Source organism: Pongo pygmaeus, chromosome 1 (genome assembly GCF_028885625.2).
Source record: "Pongo pygmaeus isolate AG05252 chromosome 1, NHGRI_mPonPyg2-v2.0_pri, whole genome shotgun sequence".
In the NCBI taxonomy this organism is placed as follows: domain Eukaryota; kingdom Metazoa; phylum Chordata; class Mammalia; order Primates; family Hominidae; genus Pongo; species Pongo pygmaeus.
The window spans coordinates 88,936,993-88,963,709 of record NC_072373.2 but is presented as its reverse complement, the minus strand read 5'-3'; the positions used below and the strand labels follow the sequence as shown (position 1 = coordinate 88,963,709).

Below are 26,717 nucleotides of genomic sequence, written 5' to 3'. Positions count from 1 at the left end.
ATGAGCCATCTCATCCAGCCCAAAATTCTTTCTCAAGCAAAGGCACCTTGCCCAGAGGGGAAAATGCAGATGTTTTAGTCCCTCCCTCTCCTCAGGCATCAGGTATTCTGCCATTTTGGGGCACCTGGCTCCCTCACCTCAGATCCTTTTACGGGTTATTCTTTTTGCCTTCTTGCCTATTTCCTGCCAAACCATATCCTGTTTTTGTTTTTGTTTTTGTTTCGAGACGAGTCTCGCTCTGTCTCCCAGGCTGGAGTGCAGCGGCGCAATCTCGGCTCACTGCAAGCTCTGCCTCCCGTGTTCATGCCATTCTCCTGCCTCAGTCTCCCAAGTAGCTGGGACTATAGGCACTTGTCACCATGCCTGGCTAATTTTTTTTTTTTTTTTTTTTTTGTATTTTTAGTAGACACGGGGTTTCACTGTGGTAGCCAGGATGGTCGGTCTCAATCTCCTGACCTCATGATCCACCTACCTCGGCCTCCCAAAGTGCTGGGATTACAGGTGTGAGCCACCATGCCCAGCTGTTTTTGTTTTATGAAATTTTATTCTAATCTCACATCTTCTAGGCATTCTGCTGGGTTTACACTGGCAGATTCTGGAGACTCTGTTCCATCTTCAGGTAGTCACAGGGGTAACCTCTCACATGGCCATGACTATAACCTTTACTATTTTGAAAATATTCTAGCATTTGTTCCCAGAACAACTCTGTGGGAGTAGATACTGTTAGTCCCATATGAGCAATCTAAGGCTTAGCATCAGTGACTTACCCAACACCACCCAGCTAATAAGACGCCGAGCCCCAAATCGAATCCAGACCCGCTGGCTCCCACTCCAGTGCTCTTTCTACTGTTGTGAAACCCAGACCCCTCAACTATCAACCTTATTACTAAGCACTCATTTGTGTTGATGCAGTTGTTCTTGTTATTTGTTCTTGTTATCCTGCACCTTCATGTTCTTGTCAATTGTATTTGTAGCCACGTGCTTACTATGTCTCCTTCCTGTGATTGGGAACCTCCAGAGGTGAGGGGTGGAATTTTCCTTTCTCTGTTGGTCCCTCAGAACCCAGGATAGGGGTCTGCCAACCAAAGGAACGGACCCTGAGGATAAAGGCAGGCACCATGGATGTGGATCTTTGCCACCTTCAAGTGCATATGGAGAGTGGACGTGGACAGAAATTTGATAATAGTAAGTAACAGCAGCTGCCATTTGTTGAGCACTTACTAGATGCTGAGCGTTATGCTAGTTCTTTATTTACATTATTTAATCCTCACAACAAACTTCTAAGGGAGGTATTATTATTGGCAAATGAGAAATCTAATGCTCGGAGACATGGAGTTAGGATGCAACCACATCTGTCTGACTCCAAAAGGATCACATAAATAGCAGAATTCAATTTAGAAAATATGTACCGGGCGTGGTGGCTCACACCTGTAATCCCAGCACTTTGGGAGGCCGAGGCAGGTGGATTACCTGAGGTCAGGAGTTCAAGAGCAGCCTGGCCAACATGGTGAAACCCTGTCTCTACTAAAAATACAAAAATTAGTTGGGCGTGGCCAGGCGCAGTGGCTCACGCCTGTAATCCCAACACTTTGAGAGATGAAGGTGGGTGGATCACCTGAGGTCAGGAGTTCAAGACCAGCCTGGCCAACATGGTGAAACTCCATCTCTACTAAAAATACAAGAATTAGCCAGGCGTGGTGGTAGGTGCCTGTAATCTCAGCTACTCGGGAGGCTGAGGCAGGAGAATTGCTGGAACCCAGGTGGTGAAGGTTGCAGTGAGCTGAAATCATTCCAGCCCTGGTGACAACAGCGAGACTCTGTCTCCAGACAAAACAAAACAAAACAAAAATTAGCCGGGCGTGGTGGCAGGAGCCTGTAATCCCAGCTACTCAGGAGGCTGAGGCATGAGAATCACTTGAACCCGGGAGGCGGAGGATGCAGTGGGCCGAGATTGTGCCATCACACTCCAGCCTGGGCGACAGAGCGAGATTCTGTCTCAAAAAAAAAAAAAAAAAAAGAAAGAAAGAAAAAAAAAAGATAATCCTTCACTCCCTGAAGGCCCACCCTACCCTTGACTTTTCTTTTCCCAAAAAATAAAATTCAGGAAGAGGAAAGCAGAACAGGTTGTACCTCATACATAAGCACACACACATTTTCACACACACACACACACACATACACACACCACTTACACCTATCACCACCACCCTGGATTTTCTAGCCCCAGGGTGAGGGCTATGAGGGGTCAGGGGTCAGGTTCCCCAGGACCCTAGTCCTTGTCCCCTTCCCTGGTGCTAAATAAAAGTGAATAAATACTAAATAAATACAACTGGGGCCCAGGCCCACCCTGCCTTCCCCCTCCCTCCTGTGACCCGCAGGGCAGAGGGGGCAGTTTAGATGGAGGGCTGTCTGTCAGCCCCTTCCATCCACTAACCCTTCACTGCCTCCCAGGGCAGGAAACCAGGGCAGGGCCAGCCTGCGCATTAGGGCAGAGAGGAGGGGCAGGTCTCACGCCCACAGCCCCTCCCCACTGAGTCTTAGCATGAGGCAGCAACAGAAGCTCTCTCTTTATCCCAGCTAAGTCCGAGGCCCCGGTGCCCAGAAAGGGCAGCCGGGATAGTGAGGTTATTTCCTGCCCACCCAGGGGCGCCGCCGAAGGATCTCCAGAATCTGTGCTCTTCGGTGCAGCCAGTCCTGGGGAGTGGGGTGTGGCGTTGAAGGGGTCGGCCGGGGCACGAAGAAGCTGTATCGGAGGCGTGCGTCCTGGGGGTTGCCAGCCACTAGGACTTGCAGTGTCAAAGGCTGGGCCAGTGGCCCGTGGCCTGACAGTGTCTCTGAGGCCGCAGTGGCCCCGCTGTAGCGCAAGCTGACTGCCCCAGGCAGTACCACATCTGTGGGGGAGGGCATCAGCGTGTATTCACCATTGAGGGCATAGGAGCCATCTGGCAGCTTCAGGGCCAAGTAGATGCTCCGGTGGCCAGGGTTTCCCTGCTGCCGGACAAGAATGTGGGTGGCCCCCGTGGGGATAGTGACCACATTGTTGTATCCGTACCTGTGTGGAAGGAGTAGACGGGGAGCTCAGGATCACCTGAATCCCCTCAGTCTTCTGAGCTGTGTTTATGTGACTGTATGTGTGTACATGTGTGTAGATGGTTGTCACCCAATCCTATGTGAGCTGTTCAGTCTGGATCAGAGCTACATGCACATGTGCCCTACTGCCTCTTATCTCTGGACCTTTACACCCACTGCCCCCTTACTGAGGTGCCCTTCCAAGCCCCACTTCCTTGGTACCTGTCTAATTCCTACCCTCCTTCTGAGACTCAGCTCAGAGGTCACCTCCAAGGAAGCCTTCCCTGATGCCCACAAGGGCACTCACAACACCCTGTTCCGACCTCGGATGAATACACGGGACACCGCACTGTAGCTGCCTACTCGTCTGTCTCCCGCTAGACTGTGAGCTCTTCGAGAGTGGAAACAGTGCTGACTTCCCCTCTGCATCACCAGGACCCAGAATGTCCAGGAAGGTAGAGGGAGGAATGATGGTGAAAGAACCTGAATTTCCTGAAGGAGCCTGACTGCTTGCTGCAGCCAGAACCGTCCCCTCCGCACACCATGCACTTGTCAAACTTCTTCTTGGAGCCAATGATGCGGTCACAGCCAGCATGGATGCACCGGCCCTGGACACAGACCGAGGAGCTGTCCGGGGAACAGGGGGTCCCATCTACCACCTGAGGAAAAGAGAAAGAACAATGCCAAAGGTTCCTCCTAAGTCAAAAGGGGTTGGTAAATCAAACAAGACCCATGTCTCATCAGGGAAGCAATGTCGGAAAAGTTGGATGAAGTAGGGGATGTAGATGGGTGAGTGCCAGCCACCATGTGGGTGATAATCATAACAATAATAATTATTATCACATATAACATCTAGCCAGCATTTTCAGAGCACTGAGTATGAATCAGGCAGCATGCTAAGTGTTTTACAAACACAAACGTAAATCTCACCACCACTATTTGAGGTTTTTAGGGATAGAACGTTGAGGTTTAGAAAAGTTAAAGAACCTGTCCAAAAGCCACACAAATGGCAAGCAGAGGAGCCAAGATGGGAAGTGCAGTCTGTCTGGTCCCAGCACCAAGCCCTAAACCTTGATGGCACTGTCCCTAAATGGACGCTAGAGGGCAGCCAGCCTGTAGAAATTCTCAGGCTGGGGAGAATGGAGCAAAATGCTGCTAGGGCTTGTTTTTCTTCGTGCAGCCTTCAACCCACCACCCTATCACAGAGAGGGAGTGTAGGGACTTCAGTCATCTCCAGGAGGCCTGTCCATTGAGGGACTGGCTGTCCAGGAGCTGAATGAGGCCACCACTATAATTTGACAGAGGAGCCCATGGAAGAGGGGTCAAGGACTTGCCCCAAAGGCCACACATTCGATTCTCACCAAATGCAGCACTAGAAGATGGGGAGTCAGAGGAAAAGAAACCACGGGAAATAGGATAGGCTAGAGGGACCTATTGGCCACATATCTGGAGTCTGGGGCTCGTTTTCCTGATACCCATGTACAGATAAGTCTGAGTGGGATCCTGGACTGGGCTGGCGTGGCTGTGGGAACAGGGTTACTTTGGGGGATCTTTGTCATCAGAAAGCAGAGGAAGCACTGGGGGTGTGTGTGACCATAGACAGGGCCTGGGGGTGTCCTGACCCTCACCCGTGGCTCCAGTACATAGTAGTAGCCCAGTGCCCGGGCCTGGCAGGTGAGTTTGCACTGGTCCTGGGGGGCCACGCCTGTGTAGCGAGGAACCCAGTCCATGGGCCCTGGGAAGCTCTTGAAGAGGTCGGTGCGGTGGTTGTAGGCAGCACACTGCTCCTCACGGAAGGTCAGGGCTGGAGGGGTAAAACAGTCAGAGCCCCTCCTTCCTCACATCACCCCACATCCCTCCACCCAACCCCTGAGAGCTCTAGAGAGCACAGCTCTGTTCTTCCCTGCAGACGGCCATGGACAATTCCCAGAGGTTAAAGGCACTCCCCACAACAGCAGGGGAATCAACACCCCCTTGGTCTTGCACTTAAGGGACAGTCCTTCCTGCTCTACTGTCCCCTCCGAAGGGCTCCCATCCCCCCTACTCCTCACCTGAGCCAGTTGGGCAGTCCTCAGTGTTGCAGGAGCGGAAGCGGGTACGGCGGCCTTCACAGTACTTGCCACCATTCCGGGGGACAGGCCTCGTGCAGTCTCGGGAGGAGAACTGGACACCACCCCCACAGGTCCGAGAGCAGTCGCCCCATGGTCCCCAGGGACCCCAGCCACCAGCCTGTGGAATCTGCAAAGGCACAGAATGGAAGTGGGGCATAAGTGAACTCTCTCCCGGGCTTAGGGCCAGTCCCCACACCCCCGGGCCCTTTACCCCACCCCTGCCCTAGGATCTCACATTGAAGTCCTGGAGCTGGTCCATGTGGAGGCAGCGACCACCCATGCAGGCCTGTGCGGGCCCGCAGGGCGTGCCATCGGCCCAGGGCGAGTGTTTGGTCTGGCACATGGCATGGCCATTGAGGTGGCCAGAGCACCAGAGGGCAGCACAGGGCGGCGGCAGCTGTGGACAATGGCGTGAGTCAGGCCCGAAGGTCAGCTGGCACTGGCGGTCAGCATCATAGTCCTTGCCAGGGAAAGTCACAGGCAGATGCAATGGAGCCTCTGGTTTGTCTAAGAGACAGTGCCCTGGGAAGGGGGTTGGGGCACAAAGTCAGCAACGGGCTGAGGGGAGCATTCAGGATTGCCAGCAGAAAGCTTAGGCTCCCTGGGGCCTGATGGAGCCTAGAAAAACAATCCTAGGACTATAAGAGGATTTAAATTTTTTTATTTATAATTTTTATTTTAATTACTTTTTTTTTTTTTTTCTGAGACAGAGTCTTGCTCTGTCACTCAGGCTGCAGTACAGTGGCATGATCATGGCTCACTATAGCCTCAAACTTCTGGGCTCAAGCAAACTTCCTGCCTTGGGCTCCTGAGTAGCTGGGATTACAGGCATGTGCCATGTCCAGCTAATTTTTTGGAATTTTTTATAGTGATAAGGTCTTGCCATGTTGTCCAGGCTAATCTCAAACTCCTGGTCTCAAGCAATCCTCCCACCTTAGCCTCCCAAAGCATTGGGATTACAGGTGTAAGCCACTGTGCCTAGCTCTGTAAAAGGCTTTAATGGGCAGCTATAGTTTATTGGATGCTTATTATGAGATGAGCATTGGCTAAATGCTTGACCAGCACGTATTTAATCATGGCAAATACCTATGAGATAGGTACCGCTATTATACTTATCTGACATATCCACTACAAACACAGAGAGGTGAAGTAACTTACAGTCACACGTCTACACCTGCTTAAAGAACAGAATAAGAGGCCAGGCATGGTGGCTCAATGTCTGTAATCCCAGCATTTTGGAAGGCTGAGGTGGGAGGACTGCTTGAGCCTGGGAGTTTGAGACCAGCCTAGGCAACACAGTGAGACCTCATCTGTATTTAAAAAAAAATTAAAAACACAGAATAAGGATAGGAACTCAGTTCTGCCTATTCTAACCAACTATAGAATATTTGAGTTTGCTTCTCATCAACATCTCTGCCTAGTGGCAGTCATCCTGCTATTCTTGCATACCTCACTGCGTGACAAGGTAATCACCTCCTTCACAGCCAGCCCATTCCAGTGGTGGACAGTTCTGGCCCTCAGAAAGTCAGTTCTAATTCTACTGAGCCAAAATTCGCCACCTCTAGCTATGCTATTTATTCTGGGAGGAAGTGAGAACTACACAAAGACAGCAGCATTTCTCACCCCTTCCCACACTGCAGAGGAAGCACACTTGGGGGAGGCAATTTGGTCCATGCAGAATGCAGCGGAAGTGAGAGTGCCCTGGAGGACAGGAATTGAGTGCTACTCAGGGAAAGGTAAGTGCCATCTGCTTACCATAGCCATTGTCCAGGAAGTCAGTGATGAAGCGGGCACTGCAGGGGGACCAGGGCTCCTCAGGATCCACATGAGCCATCACAGGGGCCATGACATGGCGAGAGGTGCTCAAAGGCCCATTCAAACTGATGCATGGCTTGGAGTTGTCATGGAGCATGTTGAAGACATGACCTGTGGGAGCAAAGGCCCTGATAGGATCTGAGGGTCCCTTCCCCATGCCCTGAGGGACTCCATCATAAATCTGCTGCAGCTGTGGGTGATCAGATCCATTACCCACCTCACTCTGCCCCCAGTCCCTTCCTTTATGGTACTCTCAGGGCTCCCAGTATGTAGCCCTGTCTCTTTCTCTGTCTCCTCTTCCCCAAAATATACTCAGGGTCCCTCCCTACCCACTTTTCCTTATAGCCAGCATTCCCAACTGTGACCCCACCCATTGTCTCTCTGACTCCCCCTCCAAATACACACACACACACACACACAGAGAGAGAGAGAGAGAGAGTTCACAGTAGTTTCAACCAACTAATTTATTTAATAGAAAAATGTAAACGTATGTCTACACCTGGAGCAGAGAGGAGTAATAGCCCTATACCTAGGCCTGGGGGAAGAATACCTTGGGACCCCCATTGACACTGTGGTGAACTTGCTACCCCCTCCCCCACCTTCTCCTCCCTAATACCTTTCTCATCTACCCCCACTTTACCCAGTTCATGAGCAGCAGTGAAGGCTGACTGGAGCCCATCATCCTCCACAATAGCACAGCTCCGAGCTGGGTCACACACGGTGCCCACATCAGCCATACCCAGCGTGTCGCAAGTGGAGACTCCACACAGGTCCTGTGGAGAGGGATCATAGAAGGTGCATAGAGAGCCAAGACACCTGGGTCCATTGGGTTGAGATCCAGATTCCCGGGGACCTGGGCACTGAGGACCCAGCACTGTCAGGGCCTAGGTAGCCACACATGGTAGTGTGGCTGGGGCAAGGCACCATGTCACACAACTCCAGGAACATCATTTGCATCATAGTCTATGTAGTGGCGCTTCTTAGAATTGTGCAGTGCATAGCCTGCGGTGCTGACTGGGGCCTCACCTGACGGGTGAACAGAATGGCTGTGTCAAAGTGGTCAGGGTCCGAGTCCTCAGGGGTGTTGAGGCCCCGCTGCCAGGCACAGAAGCTGCGCAGGGTCTGGGCAGCACTGGGCCCCACTTGGGGCCCCTCCTCGCCTGACCCCAGGATCACTAGCCGAGTCACCACCAAGCTGACAGGATTGCGGATGCTTGGGTGCTTAAAGGCCTTGGCCGCTGCTGCCATCACTGTTAGCAGGTAGCGCTTTAGCCCTGCACCATGGAATGCGGCCATCTTGTCATCTGCCACCACCAGTGTCTCCACAAATCTACTCAGTGAAGCAAAGCGCTGGAGAGAAAAAGGGAGAAGAAGATCCTGAAATAGCCTCTCAGACCCATGGGTCGGTCGATTCTCCAATCCCTCACTTTCTGGGTCTGGAACTCAGCATAGTCAGCTGGGCCCCACACACCCCACAGGATTCCTGACTCCTGGCAGGTCTTGGTTGGGCCCTTCCCCCAACGCCAAATCTCAGGGCTTTTGTGGTAACTCTGAGGAGTCAGCAGCTGGTTCTAAGAAGGGGAGGAGAAGGGGACGCCACATCCCAGGGCTGCGGGAGCCCCAGAGGTGAAGGCAGCCTGGACTGCCGTCAGGAGGGACTTTGGGGTTCTCCAGGCCTGAGTGTGGCTGGGGCCTATGGGACCAGGGCTAGAGGGCTGGGCTGCAACGTGTCTGCCCTGTGTGGTTGGAGGAACGATTCAGTCAGCAGCTAGGGCCAGGGCCAGAGCTCAGCGTGGCGGGTGTGGAGGGAGCGTCTGGTCTGGATTAAAGCTAGAGAGGGAGGAGGGAGGAGGGAAGGGAAGAAGGGGGAGACCAGAGTGGGAGGGAGGAAAGGATGGAGCCTCAGGCAGCCTCGCAGTCCGGCCACAGTGTGGGAAGGGGATTGACCAGAAAGAGGTATGGGACACCCTCCCTCTCTTGCCACTCCTGCCCTAGTTTGCGGTTTGCCACAGTGATTTAAAGGCAGCATCAGAAGCCAGACACCAAGCCCTAGGGCCTCAAACCTCACTCCTTTAGCTGGGAGTGGGGGGTGAAAATCAAATTTGGAGCAGAGAAAAGAGCCAAGGCCAAGGGACTGTTAGGAGACCTTTACTGCTGGGGACTGTGTCAGTAGGAGATGCCATGGCCAGGAAGGGGTGGGGTGGGGAGGGGGAGCAGTTATTCCCAGCCCAGAGTCTGTGACCCACCTCTGAGAACCCTCGGTGGGTCTGGCTAGGAGAAGGGTGAAGGGGAGAGGTCTGAGCCTTACCAAGAAAGGAGGCTCATGGAGAGAGGAAAGGCAGGCAGAAGGGAGGGAAGCAGAATGGCCAGAAGTGGAAGTGGGTGGAGAGAGGGTGAATAGGGGTCAGTAGGACAGACATGGCGGGAGGACACCGCAGGACACAGACTCCAGAGATGCCTACCTTGGCTCTTCGGGGTCTGGGGCTGGGGCTTCCAAGAGGAGCCTTGACGTTGCACATGGGACCTTGACCGCTGGCAGGACTCTTCCGGCGTAGGATGTGAGCCCCAGGTCCCCCAGCGGAGTTAGGGGTGCCTCCCTCCAGGGGCTGGAGGTGGAGTTCAGCCCCCCGATATTGTAACACGCCTAACAGGGCTCCCCCATCCCAGTGCAGAGATGCCACCGACTCCGGATCTCCATTGATGGTGCCAGTCAGGTAGGTGCCAGGCTCTGCTCCACCCAGCAGCTCAGGTGCCTGGCCCAGGTACTGCACTGTCAGCCCCTCGACCTGCACACCGGAGTCCTGCTCCAGCTCTAGTAGCAGCGTCTCCCCAAAGGCCTGCAAGCGGCACAACAGCCTGGCAGGGGCGCCCGAGCCAGGCAGGACGCTGCCGTTGAGCTTCTCTGGAAACACGATCTCCTCCTCCCGGGGGAGGGGGCTGGCCAGCCGGGCTGAGGGCAGGAGAGAGGCCAGCAGTAGCAGAAGCAGCCACACCAGCCAGGAGAGCGGCACAATGGGGAGCAGGAGGCAGGGTTGGGCTCCCCACAGCCAGCGCCCCGCCAAGCCCCTCCCGGGATGCGAGCCTGTCTGGGACATGGCACTGGTACTGCAGCTGGGAGGGACTGAGGCCGTCTGGGGCACCAAGTCCTCCACACCCTAGCTTTGGAAAGCTCCTCTCTGTAGCCTGGGGGCTTGGACTCCTGCCAAGGTCAGAGGCAAAGTTTTCAGAAGGGCTGGGGACCGTTAAAGGAAATGGAGAAAACTTAGTCCTTGGGCTTGGGAGAGGTGCCCAGGGGTCTGGCTTCTCCAAACTCTCCTCCTGAACCCTCCTTTCCTGGATCTTTGTCTCTCCCTGCCTGTGTCTTCTGCAGCTTCTCTGGCCTCTCCCTCTGTAGGACTCTGTCTGGGCCGCTTCTGTGCCTGCCCTGTCTCTGCCTTCTTCCGCTGTGCCTTTGTCTCTGTCTCTTTCCTCCTCTGTCTCTCTCGTGCATATGTGTCTGTGGGTCTCCCTGTGGGTTCTCCCCAGCCTCTCTCCGCGCCAGCTCTTTTAAGCATGGTGAGCCTCTGCGATTGATTGGCTGATCTCTAAGCCACTCAGCTGAGCTCTGCCGGTGGGACTCAGATGGGTGTATCATCACTTCCCAAAAAAATGGGACTTGCCCAGGGGAGGGGAATCTCTAGCAGCCGAATGGATAATAGGCACTGGGCCAGCTGATGACATAGCCTTTTCCCAAACCCCACAATCAGCCCTCAGCTGTCTCTTTCCCTTTTTGGTGGGACAGAGCCCCAGGAGAGGCAGAGAGTGAGGGAAAGGGCCTGGCCGGCATGCACAGATAGGATCACGGTCCTGGGAGAATTCCTGCTCTTATAGTCTAACCTACCATGGCTTCTCTTTTCTCAAGGCTCCCTCATGCTGCCCTTTGGCCCTAGTGGCTGGTTTCCAGGGCTGAGGGGACTGAGTGAGCTGCCTGAGAAAAGAGGGTAGGGAACAGGTAAGGAGGCATCAAGAGGGAAGAACAAAGAAAAGAGGTAGCTTGACATGGCTCAGGATAGAACTGAGCAGCTGGGAAGAGTAAAAAAGGCAGAACAATGGGGGAGGCAAGGAGACAGTTATCAGGGAGTTGACTGCCCAAAGGTAGGATGATACTGCTTGGAATGAACATACGGAGGCGGCAGATGACAAGGCAGGAGGGGTTAACGACTTTTCCTTTTATAGAAGGCGGATCCAGGGTGGCACCTCCTCTTTTCTAACGTCCCTTCTCTCCCTCAGGATCCCCCTTCCTGAGTTACCACTACCCACCCCCTCCAAAGCCCAGAACAGCCATTCCGCCTCCATTTCCCCCCAGGGTTCCCCCTCCCCACTTCCTGACTCCCCATTTCCCTGGCCCAGCTCCCAGTAGCTTCCCCCAGGCTTTTGGCCCTGCTCCTACCCACTCCCAACTGCCCTAAACCCTCCCCCAGCCTCAAGTCAGCCAGCCCCCAGCATAGGTAAGACTTGCTCTCAGGAACCCAGATTCACTCAGTATCAATCTGGGAGAATCCCCACCTGGCTCCCACCATCCACCCCACCTTGCTCTGAGAACCCAGTGGTTCCTGGAATATCTAGTAATCTTTTCTTTTTAATTCTCCCTGGGGCAGGGAGAGGGTGGAGACAGCATTGTGCATATAGGGAAATTAGGGTACTGGGAGAAATCCATTGCCTGGGGTGGGGAAAGTGGCTGGGGAGGAAGAGGTGGTGTTAGGGAAAGGAAGCAAATTATTCCTTTGGCTTTGGATAGGAGGGAACTGGTATGAACTCTCAAGGCAAGGAAGCGTTCAGAAGTAGGGGCAATTTCTGCTCACCCCATCCTCTGGCTGCTTGTTTCCCCAGGAAATCCCCAGGAAGGAGAGTGCAGTCAGCAGTCTCTTTCCTTTCCCAGAAGTGGACCACCTCCTCCTGCCTCTATTCCCCTATTCACTCTGCTTTGTCACCTCCTGTCCCCCGCATATCATATCTGTCAGAATACTTCCTTTCCCCCTCCCTTCCTGCTCAGGTCGGTAATACCTGCCCTGGTGCCTATCACTTCCTGGATCACCCACCCCCTTGTGACTGCCAGACCCACCTCTTGACCCACCACTGGTTCTAAGCCAACGGGGCTGGGACTAGAGGAGTCAGACAAGGGGTGGGAGACCAGAAGGGGCAGGGGCAAGAGGAGCTATCACCAGAGAACTCTACTGCCCCTTTCCACTCCCCTATTTGAGATGAGGACAAAGGGGGTGACTAAGCAGTGAAAGACAAAGGGCTTTAGAGTGGCTGCAGCAGTGTGTGTGGGGGTGTTGGCAGTAAGGAGAAGGCACAAAAGCTGCAGTGTCCTAGGCAGCCCCTCAGGAGCCCCCCACCCCAGTCCCAGCTCAAGCTGCCTCCAGGGCCAAGCAGCCCAGAGTCTATCCTGACTTCTCCCAGGCTGGATCAAGGCAAATAAATGCAGTCCTTCCCATCCCCCACCACCATGGCCACATTTGCTGTGTTTCAACAATAGACAGAAACAAGGCCCAGGGAAAGAGCAAGGAATGAGGACAACAGAGGGATCAAACCTCTGCCCTGGCTCTGTGGCAGCTGCCTTGTCTAGCCCAGATCCTGGTCAGTTCCCACAGCTAAGGATCTGGCCCCACCCTTTGGTACAGTTCCCATTAGGTCAATTCCCAGGCCAGAAGTCTGGCTTTCCCCTCTTTCTCTGCAGTGAAGAATTCCTCCGTCTCTGCTTCCTGGTCTGTCTGCCTCACCCTGCTGCACTGCTGGTGGGCTGTGTCCCAGGGATCCTGTCTAGGGGATATCTGGGGAAGGCCTCTTTCCAGGCTCAGAGTTGGAGAGTTGTACAAACTCTACAGGTGGGTGGCCCAGCTGGAGTTGGGCTTAGAGGCAGAGGGAGAAAACAGGAACTAGCCTCTAAGGCTGGAAAAATCTTTGTCCATACAGAATTGTGATCAGACTCCTGGTGCTACTACATTTCCATGCTGTTGGCCATTACCCAGGAGGGCTATAGCAGGGTCAGAAAGACGTTAGGGAAAAGAAGCTGACGCAAGACGGAAGTGGGGTGTGAGGCATCTCTAAGGGCGCTTCCTGGGTCTGTGATCCTGTAGGTTCGGGAAGCCTGGCGGATGTCAGGGTCACCCACAGAGGACCTCCACTCCCCCATCTGGGATGAGGTGGCTCCTACACACCCCGACACTCCCCTCCGCACCACCAATGCCGGCGGCCTTGGCATCCTATTCTTTTTTGTTTTGGTTTGGCGGGAGCTCTCAGACCCGCCCAGCCCCACTTAGGCTCCTTTCTCCAATCTCAATTTATGACATCTGGAAATTAGCTGGCTTTCCCAACTCCTGTCTTTTGGATTCAGTGATGGGAAGGTAATTGGCAAAGCCTGGGGCTACCCTGTAAGGGCAGGGCTCAGATACAATCCGAGAGCAGGACTAAAGCAGGAGGGCGGCCAAGGCGGAAGGGAGTAGGGAAGCAAGCGCCGCGCGTTTCCAAGATACGCAGGCGGGCTCGGCGAGAGAGCACGAAGTATTTGCCCCACGCAGGAACGGCAATTTTCCCTTGCTCGCTCCTAGAGAAGCCAGCCAGGAGCTGTGGGAGGAACCGCCCTCAGTAAAGATGACCGCAGTCACTGTTATCTAAACGCAAGTGAAGCCGAGTCACAGGACCCGGATGTTGTCGGTTCGACGGTAAACGACCCTGCCAGCTTCCAAGAGGGCGGCTTCACTGTGCGAATAGGTGAGAAGCCAACAAGGAGGCGCGCTGGAGTTACTTCCGCCCGGTTCTCCTTCCCGCAGTCTGCAGCCGGAGTAAGATGGCGGCGCTGAGGGCTTTGGGCGGCCTCCGGGGCGTCGCGGCCCAGGTGCTGCGGCCTGGGGCTGGAGTCCGATTGCCGATTCAGCCCAGCAGGTGAGATCGAGGGCAGCCCTCGACACACTTTCTCCAAGGCTAGAGTTTCTCAGGTTGGGGATGCTTTACTCCCCAAGAAAATAATAACCCAAGCCTGTGACCCCATTGTCCATCCCTGATTTCTTGGGCTACGGGATGCAGTGGCTCCCACTCTGGCGAGGGAGGGGAGAGGGTCTAGAGTTCGTTCGTGCAGAGGTGAAATCAGCGGAGTGGGAGACTCTGCTTTTTAGCTTCATAATTTGAATGCATCTCTCCTGTCATACCTGAGTAGAGCTCAGCTAAAGAGCCATAGAATGCTCGCTGTCTCTGTCGTTGACCTTGAACACTTTTCTCACGATCATATTCACCTGGTTGATAATATCAATATGATGAAAATATGAAGAAGCTAGGATCCCAACCTTGCATGCCCGGGGTGATGGGTGGAGTTATTCCAGGAATAATTTGTTAGTAGGAATGGAACCTCTAGAGTTCCAGTTTATTTTGCCGAAGCTACATTAACTTCAGATCAGTGACTTGGCATTAAAAAATCCAGGACGTTGGCCGGGCGCGGTGGCTCACACCTGTAATCCTAGCACTTTGGGAGGCCTAGGCGGGCAGATCATCTGAGGTCGGGAGTTCGAGACCATCCTGACCAAAATGGAGCACCTCCCGTCTTTACTAAAAATACAAAATTAGCTGGGCTTGGTGGCGCATGCCTGTAATCTCAGCTACTTGGGAGGCTGAAGCAGGAGAATCGCTTGAACCCGGGAGGCGGAGGTTTCAGTGAGCCAAAATCACACCATTGCCCTCCAGTATGGGCAACAAGAGTGAAACCCAGTATCAAAAAAAAAAACAAAAAAAAAAACCCAGGACATCCTTCCTGGGTCCCCTTGAGAGTGAATGGGAACACAGGAACCAAACACTGTTCAGGCCCTTTGTCTAGGATCTGTCTTTAACTCCCCAGAGGTGTTCGGCAGTGGCAGCCAGATGTGGAATGGGCACAGCAGTTTGGGGGAGCTGTTATGTACCCAAGCAAAGAAACAGCCCACTGGAAGCCTCCACCTTGGAATGGTGAGTGACCAGAGTTGCTGTCCCAACCCACACCCATCCCTGCCCGCAGCTGATTTCCTTTTCTTTTTTTGAGACAGGGTTTCCCTCTGTCTCCCTAGCTGGAGTGCAGTGGTGTGAAAGTGGCTCACTGTAGCCTTGAACTTCTGGGCTCAAGGCAACCTTCTGTCTCAGCCTCCCCAGAAAGCCGCAACAACAGGCCTGTGCCACCACAACTGGCTAATTTTGAAAGTTTTCCTTTTGTAGAGACAGAGTCTTGCTATGTTGACCAGGCTGTTTTCAAACTCCTGGCCTCAGGTAATCCTCCCGACTCAGCCTCCCAAAGTGCTGAGATACAGGCTTGAGCCACCATGCCTGGCCTCCAGCTGATTTCTAAGTGCTCTTGAGCTCTCTGTCTTAGGCAAATTTTAGCCCCTATCCTGTTTGCTTCTTTCACCACGAAATTCAACAGACATAACAGTGATAACAACAGGTATTTGTGAAGTAGAGAAGGAAAGGAAGGATGTTGCAGAAGAAAATAAAGAATGGGTCCCAGTAAATACCCAAAAGTCCCTACCAATTTAAATCTTAATGCCAGCTTTTCCCATGTTCAATACATTTCAGGTTCACTACATTATCTCCCTCTCCAGACAAGGTGGTGGTTTTCCCGTTGGTAACCAAATGAAACCTACATGAATACAAACCATTTTTTTTCCTATCAAAACTAGCTCTTCCTTTTGACTTTTGATTTTGATCAGTGGCACCCTCATTCTCCTAATCCCTCAGGATTGAAACTTTTTAGTCATCTTTGGCTGTTTTATCTTGCCCTCCATGTCTATGTCCAGTAAGTTATCAAACCACGTAGGTACTTTCATAATGTCTCATATCTGGTTATCTCTCCCTTTTAATTTTCATTGCCATCATTCTTATTCAGATTTATCTTGTATTAGACCCTGATTATTTTAGGAGTCTATTCACTGAGTTTTTGCCACTGAGTTTTCCCCAAAGGGGAAAGTTGTTGTCCCCTTTCCATCTATCCTATACAGTGTCATCACCTTCATCTTCCCCAAACATTATTTTACCATGTTATTCATACTCTTGCTCAAAAACCTTCAAAGACGCTTCCAGTTACTTTCCACAAACTTACAGTAACAATAGCTGAGTGCTTACCATTTGCCAAACATTTTCGTATGCATTATTTTGTTTAATCTTTACAACAGCTTTATGAGAGTATTACCCCAGTTGTGAGGAAATTATGGTCTAGGGAGATTAAAACTTGATTAAAGGCCGGGTGCGGTGGCTCACACCGGTAATCCTAGCACTTTGGGAGGCCGAGGTGGGCGGATCACCTTAGGTCAGGAGTTCAAGACCAGCCTGGCCAACATGGTGAAACCCCGCCTCTACTAAAAATACAGAAATTAGCCAGGCGTGGTGGCACGCACCTGTACTTCTAGCTACTCAGGAGGCTGAGGCAGGAGAATCGCTTGAACCTGGGAGGCGGAGGTTGCAGTGAACCGAGATCGCGCCATTGCACTCCAGCCTGGGTGACAGTGCAAGACTGTCTCAAAAAAAAAAAAAAAAAAAAGTTAAGGACACACAGGCAGATTTGTACTCGGGTCTGTCAGACTCCAAAGCCCATCATGAAGAATTTTGGTGGTAAAGATGGGCTCTGGTTTCAAATCTCCACTCTCAATTTACCAGTGAATAAAGCATCTATTTATAGCATTATTTTAAGGATTAAATGAGATAACATGTGCCTGGCACATGTAAGTCCCCTATAAGTGTTCATTGTTATTAATGATATGTACAGATAATTGAACCACTACCCCCTACTTTGTCCCAATACTTATCATCCCTCTCTTGGGAAGTCCCAATAAGAGTTCCACGGATGTTTCCTTCCTTGTTTTTAAGATTTGGCCCATGTTGATTTCATAGCCTGGAATGCCTCTTCTCCCTTCTAGCTATCTAAATCATTTCCTATATTTAAGCTCAGATCCCACCTACATGAAGTCTTTGCAGTGTTCTTTCCTTCTTTTAAAAATGTAATGGCTAAGCTACTTTCTTGGTTACTTATAAATGTGACCTCTGTTCCTAGTTTTTCACATGTACTTCTTTCCCAAATTAAATTGTAAGCTTCAGATTAGGTGGGCATGGTGGTGTGCACCTGTAGTCCCAGCTACTCTGAAGGCTGATGCAGGAGAATTGCTTGAACCTGGCAGGCAGAGGTTGCAGTGAGCCGAGATGGTGCCGCTGCACTCCAGCCTGGGTGTAGAGTGAGACTCTGTCTCAAAAAAAAAAAAAAAAAAAAAAGGTAATCTTCTTGAGGGTAAAAGTTCATTTAGTGGGAGTAAGCGTTAGGTGTACATTTCCTGACTGGTTGGCCATTCATTGGATACATTTGGAGGGCAGTATATCATAGTAGTTAAGATGTTTGGATCCTGGAGCTAAACAGGCTGGGTTAAAATCCTGGTTCTGCCACTTACTAGTTTTATGATCCTGGAAAAGTCATTTAAGCTCCATGGCCTCAGTTTATCCAATGAAATGGGGATAATGATAGTACCTATTACTCATAACAGTTGTTGTAAGAATTAAATCAATTAAAGTGCCTAAGGTAGTGCCTGGCACATAATAAAGCTATATAAGTGTTGTCTATTATTAAAAAGATATTCTATGCACACTGACTATGAACCATGAAAAAAAAAAAGGTATTCTAGGAGACATAGAGTGAGATTCATAGTGTCTGTCATCAGAAAGTTTAGATCTTCCTTTTCCCTATCTAAGGGTCCTCTTCCTGGTTATAGTGGAGATTAGGAAATTAACAAAGTATGGAATGGTGAGTTAGAAAATCTATAGGGAGAGGCTAACTCCTTGCTGTCTTTTGGGGGATCCCAAGGGAATAACCATGTGGCTCTGAACTATTTCTTTTCAGATGTGGAACCTCCAAAGGACACAATTGTGAAGAACATGACCCTGAACTTTGGGCCCCAACACCCAGCAGCGCATGGTGTCCTGCGACTAGTGATGGAATTGAGTGGGGAGATGGTGCGGAAGTGTGATCCTCACATCGGGCTCCTTCACCGAGGCACTGAGAAGCTCATTGAATACAAGACCTATCTTCAGGTGTGGGGGGTGAACAGGGGCCTTTTGGCGGGATCTGGGGTTGCTTTAGCCTGGGGCTTTGCCAGTTTGCTGCCCTTAAAACGTGAGGAGAGGAAGGTATTGAGAGGAGTAACCCATTGAGGTTACTCTTGGTTGGGTGGATGGAGGGAAGTGGCAGGGGATGCTTGAGTCATTAGGATTTGGTTTATTCAGCAGCAGTGCTTTGAAGCTGGAGCTATACTCAGCTTTTCTCTGGCTGACTTTTTGGCTGGCCCCTTTGCCATTACTTGAGTGCCTCAGTTTCCCTGCTCTTACGTTAGACTAGTGCGTCAAAGCCAGTGTCCCTAGGGGCAGGGAAAGAGAAAAGACATTAGTTTGCTAAGTTTAACAGCTGATTCTTGTATCTTCCAGCTGTCGACGTTTGTTTTCAAAACATTCAATGAGTCAGAGCAACTGAGAGGGGGTTTATGACAGAGTTTGCCATTTTTAGGAGAACTGTATAACCCAAATGATGAAGGTCAGATTTGAAGGAGTTGGATCTCTAATAGGAATCTGAAGTTTTTTTCTTACTGTCATGAAGAAAGGTCCTGATAACAGGATGGTAGGATTAGGATTTAGATCCCAGCCCAGTGTTGGGGTGAACAGTGACTAGAATGTGATTCCCCAAGAGAGCTTCGGCGATGACAGTTTCTGGTCCCAGAGTCTATGGGTTAACCCCTGTAGCATTAGCCCCCGTCACAGTGACATCAGAATAAGAACAGGCTGTCCCAGCTAGTAGCGTCTTAGCTCCACCCTCTTCCTGGAAGCTGAAGCTGGTTCAGCAGACAGCTAGGACTTGGCTTTTTAGCATTCAGGAGGAAGGACCATTTCTACCTGATGCTCTGTCTTCCTTAAATAACTCACTCTGGCCAGGGGTGGTGTCTCACGCCTGTAATCCCAGCACTGTGGGAGGTCGAAGCAGGTGGATTACTTGAGGTCAGGAGTTCGAGACCAGCCTGGCCAACAAGGCAAAACCCCATCTCTACTAAAAATACAAAAATTAGCCAGACGTGGTGGTGTGCGCCTGTAGGAGAATCACTTGAACCTGGGAGGCAAAGGTTGCAGTGAGCCAAGATGGTGCTACTGCACTCCAGCGCCTGGGCAACAGAGCAAGACTTTGTCTCAAAAAAAAAAAAAAAAAAGATTAAAAAAAACCCCTCCCAGATCCTCTTAAGACTGATTGCCTTTCTCCTTCAGTATCTGAGGTTTTTTGTTTGTTTTGTTTTTTCCCTTGAAATGGAGTCTCACTCTGTCGCCCAGGTTGGAGTGCAGTGGCGTGATCTTGGCTCACTGCAACCTCTGCCTCCCGAGTTTAAGCAATTCTGTTTCAGCCCCTGGAGTAGCTGGGATTATAGGCATGCACCACCATGCCTGGCGAATTTTTTTTTTTTATTTTGAGACGGAGTTTCGCTCTTGTTGCCCAGGCTGGAGTGCAATAGTGCGATCTTGGCTCACTGCAAACTCCACCTCCCAGGTTCAAGCCAGTCTCGTTCCTCAGCCTCCCAAATAGCTGGGATTACAGGTACCCACCACCACGCCCAGCTAATTTCTATATTTTTAGTAGAGATGGGGTTTCACCATGTTGGCCAGGCTGGCCTCAAACTCCTGACCTCATGAGCCACCCCGACTTGGCCTCCCAAAGTGCTGGGATTACAGGTGTGAGCTACTGCGCCTGGCCAGTATGTCAGTTTTTAAAATTTTTATTATTTTTTGAGATGGAGTTTTGCTCTTGTTGCCTAGGCTAGAATGCAGTGGCATAATCTTGTCTCACTGCAACCTCTGCCTCCTGGGTTCAAGTGATTTTCCTGCCTCAGCCTCCCAAGTAGCTGGGATTACAGGCATGCGCCACCACGCCCTGCTAATTTTGTATTTTTAGTAGAGATGGGGTTTCTCCATGTTGGTCAGGCTGGTCTCAAACTCCCGACCTCAGGTGATCCACCCGCCTCGGCCTCCCAAAGTGTTGGGATTACAGGCGTGAGCCATGTGCCCGGCCAAGGACTCTTGACAGTGATATCCTGGAGCTAGCTCATACTGGCTTGCAAGAGTGCAGTTGTTACATTTTCAGGAGTTTTGTGAGCCAGTTGTTGAACATAGCCATTGTTAGAAATTAATTTATATAAGCTTATGATTTAATACATTATACTAAAAGCAAAGGTAAGATTAAATATTCAAAGCTCATCACTTCATTATTTTACATTTTACTATGCTCTGCCTTTGAGGTATTTGCTTTGAATGTGTCTGTATGGTGGAAATACCGTATAATGGTGTGGTATTCTTCCCAATGCTGCGGTATTCTTCCCAATGCTGCATTCAGTTACATGATATTGGTAACTTAAAATTGGCCATTGTGGGAGTATTTTTACCATGGAAATTGGCAAACATGACAAATCAAAGTCCTCCCTCACTTTGGAGAGCCAGTTTTTAAACATTTACCAGAATACTACTGGTTTTTGGGATATTTTACCTGCCTTTTTGGAGCTCCTGAGACGAGAAAGGCTTATACAGCACCAACTTCTGGTGCCCACTGAGAGCAAGGCTTCAGGCAGCCAGACTGTGGGCTCCTGAGCCTGTTAGATGTGACCCACGTTCCTCCCTCCTCCCAGGCCCTTCCATACTTTGACCGGCTAGACTATGTGTCCATGATGTGTAACGAACAGGCCTATTCTCTAGCTGTGGAGAAGCTGCTAAACATCCGGCCTCCTCCTCGGGCACAGTGGATCCGAGGTATGTCCCCCCGGCTTTTTCTGCGGCCCACTGTGAGCATAGCATAGTGTCTTTTCCACCACTTCCCCCTTGAACCCAAGCTTAGTGTTCAGACCCCAGGCTCTGCCCAGACCTTTCTGTCCGCCTCAGTGCTTGGCTCCTATATCCTTTCTTCTCCTTGTCTTCACAGTGCTGTTTGGAGAAATCACACGGCTGTTGAACCACATCATGGCTGTGACCACACATGCCCTGGACCTTGGGGCCATGACCCCTTTCTTCTGGCTGTTTGAAGAAAGGGAGAAGGTAAGAGCGAGAGGAAAGGATAGGAATAGGGAATGAAGTGCAGGAAGTAGAGAAGGTATAAAGGAGACAGGAGATTAAAAGAAGAGAGAGAACATGGGAGAACATTTACAGGGAGAAGGTATGTTTAACTTGGGTTATATTTGTGGAAACTGTATCATGAGGGGTTGGTTGGGCACAAGAAGGCAGAAGGTGGGGGAGTAGGCCATCATAGGACCTGGGGGCCTGGGACTTTGACACTAATTCCCAGCACGTTCTATGAAGATGTTTGAGTTCTACGAGCGAGTGTCTGGAGCCCGGATGCATGCTGCTTATATCCGGCCAGGAGGAGTGCACCAGGTGAGCAGGTCCCCGGCTTCCCCAAATGTCCAGCCCAGGCCTATTTTCCCTGTGGCCACTGGAGGGCAGTGCTGGATGATGGAAACTCCAAACCTGTATCCCTGGGGGAGGGGGTGCTGAGAGGGCTCTCCTTAGTGGAGGCTATGCCACATTCAATAGCACCTCCGTTTGACTTCTAGGACCTACCCCTTGGGCTTATGGATGACATTTATCAGTTTTCTAAGAACTTCTCTCTTCGGCTTGATGAGTTGGAGGAGGTAAGCTAGGAGTCAATGGGAAAAATCTCTCCCCCACAAGAAGGGCTTGTGGGATTTTATTCCCCAGTTGTAAAGAAATACAGAGATATTTGAAGAGTGTGAGGAAGAGTATTAACACACCAGTTTTCTTGATCAATAGTTGCTGACCAACAATAGGATCTGGCGAAATCGGACAATTGACATTGGGGTTGTAACAGCAGAAGAAGCACTTAACTATGGTTTTAGGTGAGGGGAATATGACTTCTCTCCTTAGGAGTGGGGATGGGAGTGGGGGAGTTCCAGCCTAATATCTTGTCTTTGAAGACTTGTTGGCATCCTCCTAGTCATACCCTGAATGTGAAGGATCAACAAGGGAGGCTAAGGAAGAATGAGCCTCCTCACTTAGTTTGTGGAGAGTGGCCCTTATTCCCATTATGCTCTCTACAGTGGAGTGATGCTTCGGGGCTCAGGCATCCAGTGGGACCTGCGGAAGACCCAGCCCTATGATGTTTACGACCAGGTTGAGTTTGATGTTCCTGTTGGTTCTCGAGGGGACTGCTATGATAGGTAAGGCCCCAATCCTTTCTTGGCTGATATTCCAGCTAGTTTCCCCTGCCTCATTCTTCTCTTTGCCACTTCCTTCTTTTTCTCTTTGCCACTTCCTTCTTTACCCTACTTCTCAGTGTCTGTGGGAGCTCTTGTGTGTGTTAGACGAGGTTGCTCTCAAAACACTTTCACATATATGGAATCTTACTTATTTTTTTCTTTTTTGAGACGGAGTTTTGCTCTTGTTGCCCAGGTTGGAGTGCAATGGCGCAATCTCGGCTCACTGCAACCTCCGCCTCCTGGGTTCAAGTGATTCTCCTGCCTCAGCCTCATGAGTAGCTGGGATTACAGGCATGAGCCACGACGCTCAGCAAATTTATGTATTTTTAGTAGAGACGGGGTTCCTCCACGTTGGTCAGGCTGGTCTCAAGCTCCTGACCTCAGGTGATCTACCCGCCTCGGCCTCCCAAATTGTTGGGATTATAGGCGTGAGCCACCACACCTGGCCTGTGGAATTCTTTTTATCTTTACATTATCCTTGTCTTAGATGGAGCTAGCTTTGGCTGCATTTTATAGCTGAGAAAGCTGAGGCATAAAAGTTAGGGATTAGCTGGGATTATTCTTCAGGAGTGGTTGAGACTAGAATCCTCCTGATCCAGTGTTCTTTCTAGTAGATCCTAAGCTTCAGATTCTCCTCCTGGGCCAGGCACAGTGGCTTATGTGTGTAATCCCAGCACTTTGGGAGTCCAAGGTGGGTGGATCACTTGAGGTCAGGAATTCAAGACCAGCCTGGCCAACATGGTGAAACCCCGTCTCTACTAAAAATACAAAAAATTAGCTGGGTGTGGTGGTACATGCCTGTAAGTCCAGCTACTTGGGAGGCTGAGGCAGGAGAATTGCTTGAACCTGGGAGGTGAAGGATGCAGTGAGCTGAGATGGAGCCACTGCATTCCAGCCTGGGCGACAGAGCGAGACTCTGTCTCAAAAAAACAAAAAGCAAAAACCAAAAACAAATTCTCCTCCTGTTTTCTCACCCTGAGTCAGATTTGTTACTGTGTATTTTTTGTCTGTTTTATTTTTTGAACGTGGTAGCTACTGTATATTTTTGTTTGTCCATTTGACTCTCACCCATTCTGTGGTCCAAAAAGTGCTTAAGGAGGTAATTAAAGAAATAAATACTACAGGCCATGTTCTGAGAAAATAAGGAGAGGGTTTGGGGAAGCACCCAAGAGTAGAAGCAAAAGATTACAGGGGGCTGGGCTTGGTGGCTCATGCCTATAATCCTAGCACTTTGGGAGACCAAAGCGGGCAGTCGCTTGAGCTCAGGAGTTGGAGATCAGCCTGGGCAGCAAAGTGAAACCTCGTCTCTACAAAAAATATTCGGATGTGGTGGTGCACGCCTGTAATCCAAGCTACTCTGGAGACTGAGATGGGAGGATCATTTGAGCCCAGGAGTTCGAGGCTGCGGTGAGCTGTGAAACCCTGTTTCAAAAAAAAAAAAAAAGACTACAGGGTTTATATGGGTGGCCAAGCCAAGCAGAGATGCTGTACTTGGAGAAAAGAGTGGGGAGAGTTGACCTAACCCTTCTGAGGTTGGCCAAAGAGCATCCTTCCTAGCCCCATACCTGCTCCTCTGACTGTTCTTCTCTTGCTGTGTCTCATCTTCTTGAGGTACCTGTGCCGGGTGGAGGAGATGCGCCAGTCCCTGAGAATTATCGCACAGTGTCTAAACAAGATGCCTCCTGGGGAGATCAAGGTTGATGATGCCAAAGTGTCTCCACCTAAGCGAGCAGAGATGAAGGTTGGCTGCAGGGAGGGGGAAAGTGTGGGGTGTTGGAAAGGGGCCAGTGGCTGGGGAGGAGTATCCTTGGATTAAATCCTATCTTTCGGTTTTCTTTCTTTTTTTTTTTTTGAGACAGAGTTTCACTCTTATTTCCCAGACTGGAGTGCAATCTCGGCTCACTGCAACCTCCACCTCCCAGGTTCAAGCAATTCTTCTGCCTCAGCCGCCCAAGTAGTTGGAATTACAGGCATGTGCCACTACGCCCAGCTAATTTTTTGTATTCAGTAGAGACAGGGTTTCACCATGTTGGTCAGGGTGGTCTCGAACTCCTGACCTCAGGTGATCCTTGGCCTCCCAAAGTGCTGGGATTACAGGCGTGAGCTACTACGCCCAACTCAGTTTTCTTTTTATAGAGAATTCACTGTATAATAAGAGATTCGGGTTTTTTTAAATTTTTTTAAATTTTTTTATTTTTTTTGAGACGGCGTCTCACTCTTTCACCAGGCTGGAGTACAGTGGCATGATCTCGGCTCACTGCAACCACTGTCTCCTGGGTTCAAGCGATTCTCCTGCCTTAGCCTCCCGAGTAACTGGGATTACAGGCACCCACCACCACGTCCAGCTAATTTTTGTATTTTCAGTAGAGATGGTGTTTCACTGTGTTGGCCAGGCTGGTCTCAAACTCCTGACCTCTTGATCCGCCCACCTCAGCCTCCCAAAGTGCTGGAATTACAAGCGTGAGTCACCGCACCCAGCCATATAAGAGATTCTTAATCTCCCATAGCTCTCCTGTTTTATTCTGTATCCTCTCTGCTTACTGACTGACATGTGGCTTCAGTCTCCCTGAGGGTAGAGATTATTTTCTATGCTGGGGGAAGGCCTAGGAGACAGAGTTTGGATATGGTTTATTGATGCTCCCTGTTTCCTCTCGTCAGACTTCTATGGAGTCGCTGATTCATCACTTTAAGTTGTATACTGAGGGCTACCAAGTTCCTCCAGGAGCCACATATACTGCCATTGAGGCTCCCAAGGTGAGGAGAGGAGGGGAAGGAAAAGACCATATGTAGAGTAGGTAGCTAAAGATAGATGTTTAACAAAACGCTCATTCATCAATGAGAGAGAAAACAGGAGAATTAATAGAGGTTTTGTTGGCAGAGAAAAATACTCTTCATGTTAATACAGACACCCAACCTTCTTCCTTGAACAGGGAGAGTTTGGGGTGTACCTGGTGTCTGATGGCAGCAGCCGCCCTTATCGATGCAAGATCAAGGCTCCTGGTTTTGCCCATCTGGTAAGAATCAATCCCAGTAACTATAACTCCAATGAATTAAACCTGACCTTGGTTGAGGTTTTTATGAACTCTTCTTTCTCCTCCCACCTCGGAAGTCTTACCTAACATTGTTGCCATCTCAATCTCTCTAGGCTAGTTTGGACAAGATGTCTAAGGGACACATGTTGGCAGATGTCGTTGCCATCATAGGTACGAGGCCTATTGTGTAGTAGAGGTATCCTAGACAAAGGAGTTCGGGACGCCCACTGGGGACAGAAAGAGAACACTTCCTGTTCACCATAGGCCATGGCATGGACTCGGGTCCTCAATCTTTTGAGCACAGTAATGGGTTCTGGATCTTGGGTAACACCACTTTTTTTGTTTGTTTGTTTTGCCTCACAACAGGAAGATAAAGTAACACCACTTTTTTCCTCCATCCTCTCACCTAGGTACCCAAGATATTGTATTTGGAGAAGTAGATCGGTGAGCAGGGGAGCAGCGTTTGATCCCCCCTGCCTATCAGCTTCTTCTGTGGAGCCTGTCCCTCACTGGAAATTGGCCTCTGTGTGTGTGTGTGTGTGTGTGTGTGTGTGTACACGTTCATGTACACTTGGCTGTCAGGCTTTCTGTGCATGTACTAAAAAAGGAGAAATTACAATAAATTAGCCGCTTTGCGGCCCCTAGGCCTAAACTTATGGTATCTTAGTGTCTCAGTATCTTAGTGTCCTTCACTCGGACTGTAAACCTAAGAGTGTTCATTAACCCTCCATTCCTGTTAGATTCAGTCAGGTCTTTGCAATTTTTCCTGCTCATCTCCACCCCCTTCTCTGACTCTTGTCCTTTCCACTTCTCTATTCCCTGTTTCCTCTTTCCCCTCAGTTCCCTCCTTGCCCAAACCTTCTCGGTGCCCACATAACTTGGTAAACCACTCAAATCAAGACGTGGGGTAAAGTTGGGAGGGAAAGGGCTATAGTGGGGTCTGAGGGAATGTTGACGGGCAGTTTAGCACAGATAAATCTCTGAACCAGCCGGGCGCAGTGGCTCACGCCTGTAATCCCAGCACTTTGGGAGGCTGAGGCGGATGGATCACCTGAGATCAGGAGTTCAAGACCAGCCTGATCAACATGGCGAAACCCCATCTCTACTAAAAATACAAAATTAGCCAGGCATGGTGGCGCATGCCTGTAATCCCAGCTACTCAGGAGGCTGAGAGAGGAGAATCGCTTGAACCCGGGAGGCAGAGGTTGCGGTGAGCTGAGATGGTGGCATTGCACTCCAGCCTGGGCAACAGAGCAAGACTCCGTCTCAAAAAAAAAAAAAAAAAAATCTGAACCAGGTGGAGTGGAAAATAGCAGATATAGACAGCCTTTCCTGAGCGTGAGAGTCTCATTCTGTGGGTTAGGAGTTGGTCATTGAAGGGCTGACGCTTAAGAGCCCAGATCTCCCAACTCCCTTAG

The 26,717-nt window shown here is 50.5% G+C and overlaps 2 protein-coding genes across 11 annotated transcripts; one reads left to right on the top strand and one right to left on the bottom strand.

Moving 5' to 3' along the window:
• Window positions 1-1,228: 1,228 nt before the first annotated feature.
• Window positions 1,229-10,536, bottom strand: ADAMTS4 (ADAM metallopeptidase with thrombospondin type 1 motif 4). Of its 2 annotated transcripts, none has more exons than XM_054503894.2 (9): window positions 9,458-10,536; window positions 8,022-8,345; window positions 7,636-7,768; window positions 6,936-7,106; window positions 5,416-5,702; window positions 5,121-5,307; window positions 4,698-4,873; window positions 3,553-3,728; window positions 1,229-3,052 (listed from the first exon to the last, which is right to left on the bottom strand). In XM_054503894.2, the coding sequence occupies exons 1-9, from the start codon at window positions 10,088-10,090 to the stop codon at window positions 2,626-2,628; spliced, it is 2,514 nt and encodes an 837-aa protein (XP_054359869.1). In that variant the 5' UTR covers window positions 10,091-10,536; the 3' UTR covers window positions 1,229-2,625. The 2 variants fall into 2 exon arrangements, with proteins under 2 accessions (XP_054359869.1, XP_054359880.1); XM_054503905.2 differs by having other exon boundaries at window positions 2,438-2,891.
• NDUFS2 (NADH:ubiquinone oxidoreductase core subunit S2) lies at window positions 8,862-25,951 on the top strand. 9 transcript variants are annotated; one of them, XM_063649589.1, is made up of 16 exons: window positions 9,652-9,709; window positions 12,715-12,862; window positions 13,586-13,919; window positions 14,863-14,969; window positions 17,875-18,065; window positions 20,687-20,807; window positions 20,977-21,089; window positions 21,351-21,425; window positions 21,605-21,682; window positions 21,822-21,907; window positions 22,109-22,228; window positions 23,879-24,008; window positions 24,926-25,021; window positions 25,198-25,281; window positions 25,413-25,470; window positions 25,710-25,951. In XM_063649589.1, exons 3-16 carry the CDS (start codon window positions 13,825-13,827, stop codon window positions 25,745-25,747), a joined length of 1,392 nt encoding a protein of 463 aa, XP_063505659.1. In that variant the 5' UTR covers window positions 9,652-9,709; window positions 12,715-12,862; window positions 13,586-13,824; the 3' UTR covers window positions 25,748-25,951. The 9 variants fall into 9 exon arrangements, with proteins under 9 accessions (XP_054359904.1, XP_063505653.1, XP_063505659.1 ...); XM_054503929.2 differs by lacking the exons at window positions 9,652-9,709; window positions 12,715-12,862 and adding an exon at window positions 8,862-8,951; XM_063649583.1 differs by lacking the exon at window positions 12,715-12,862 and having other exon boundaries at window positions 9,535-9,709.
• Window positions 25,952-26,717: the final 766 nt, after the last annotated feature.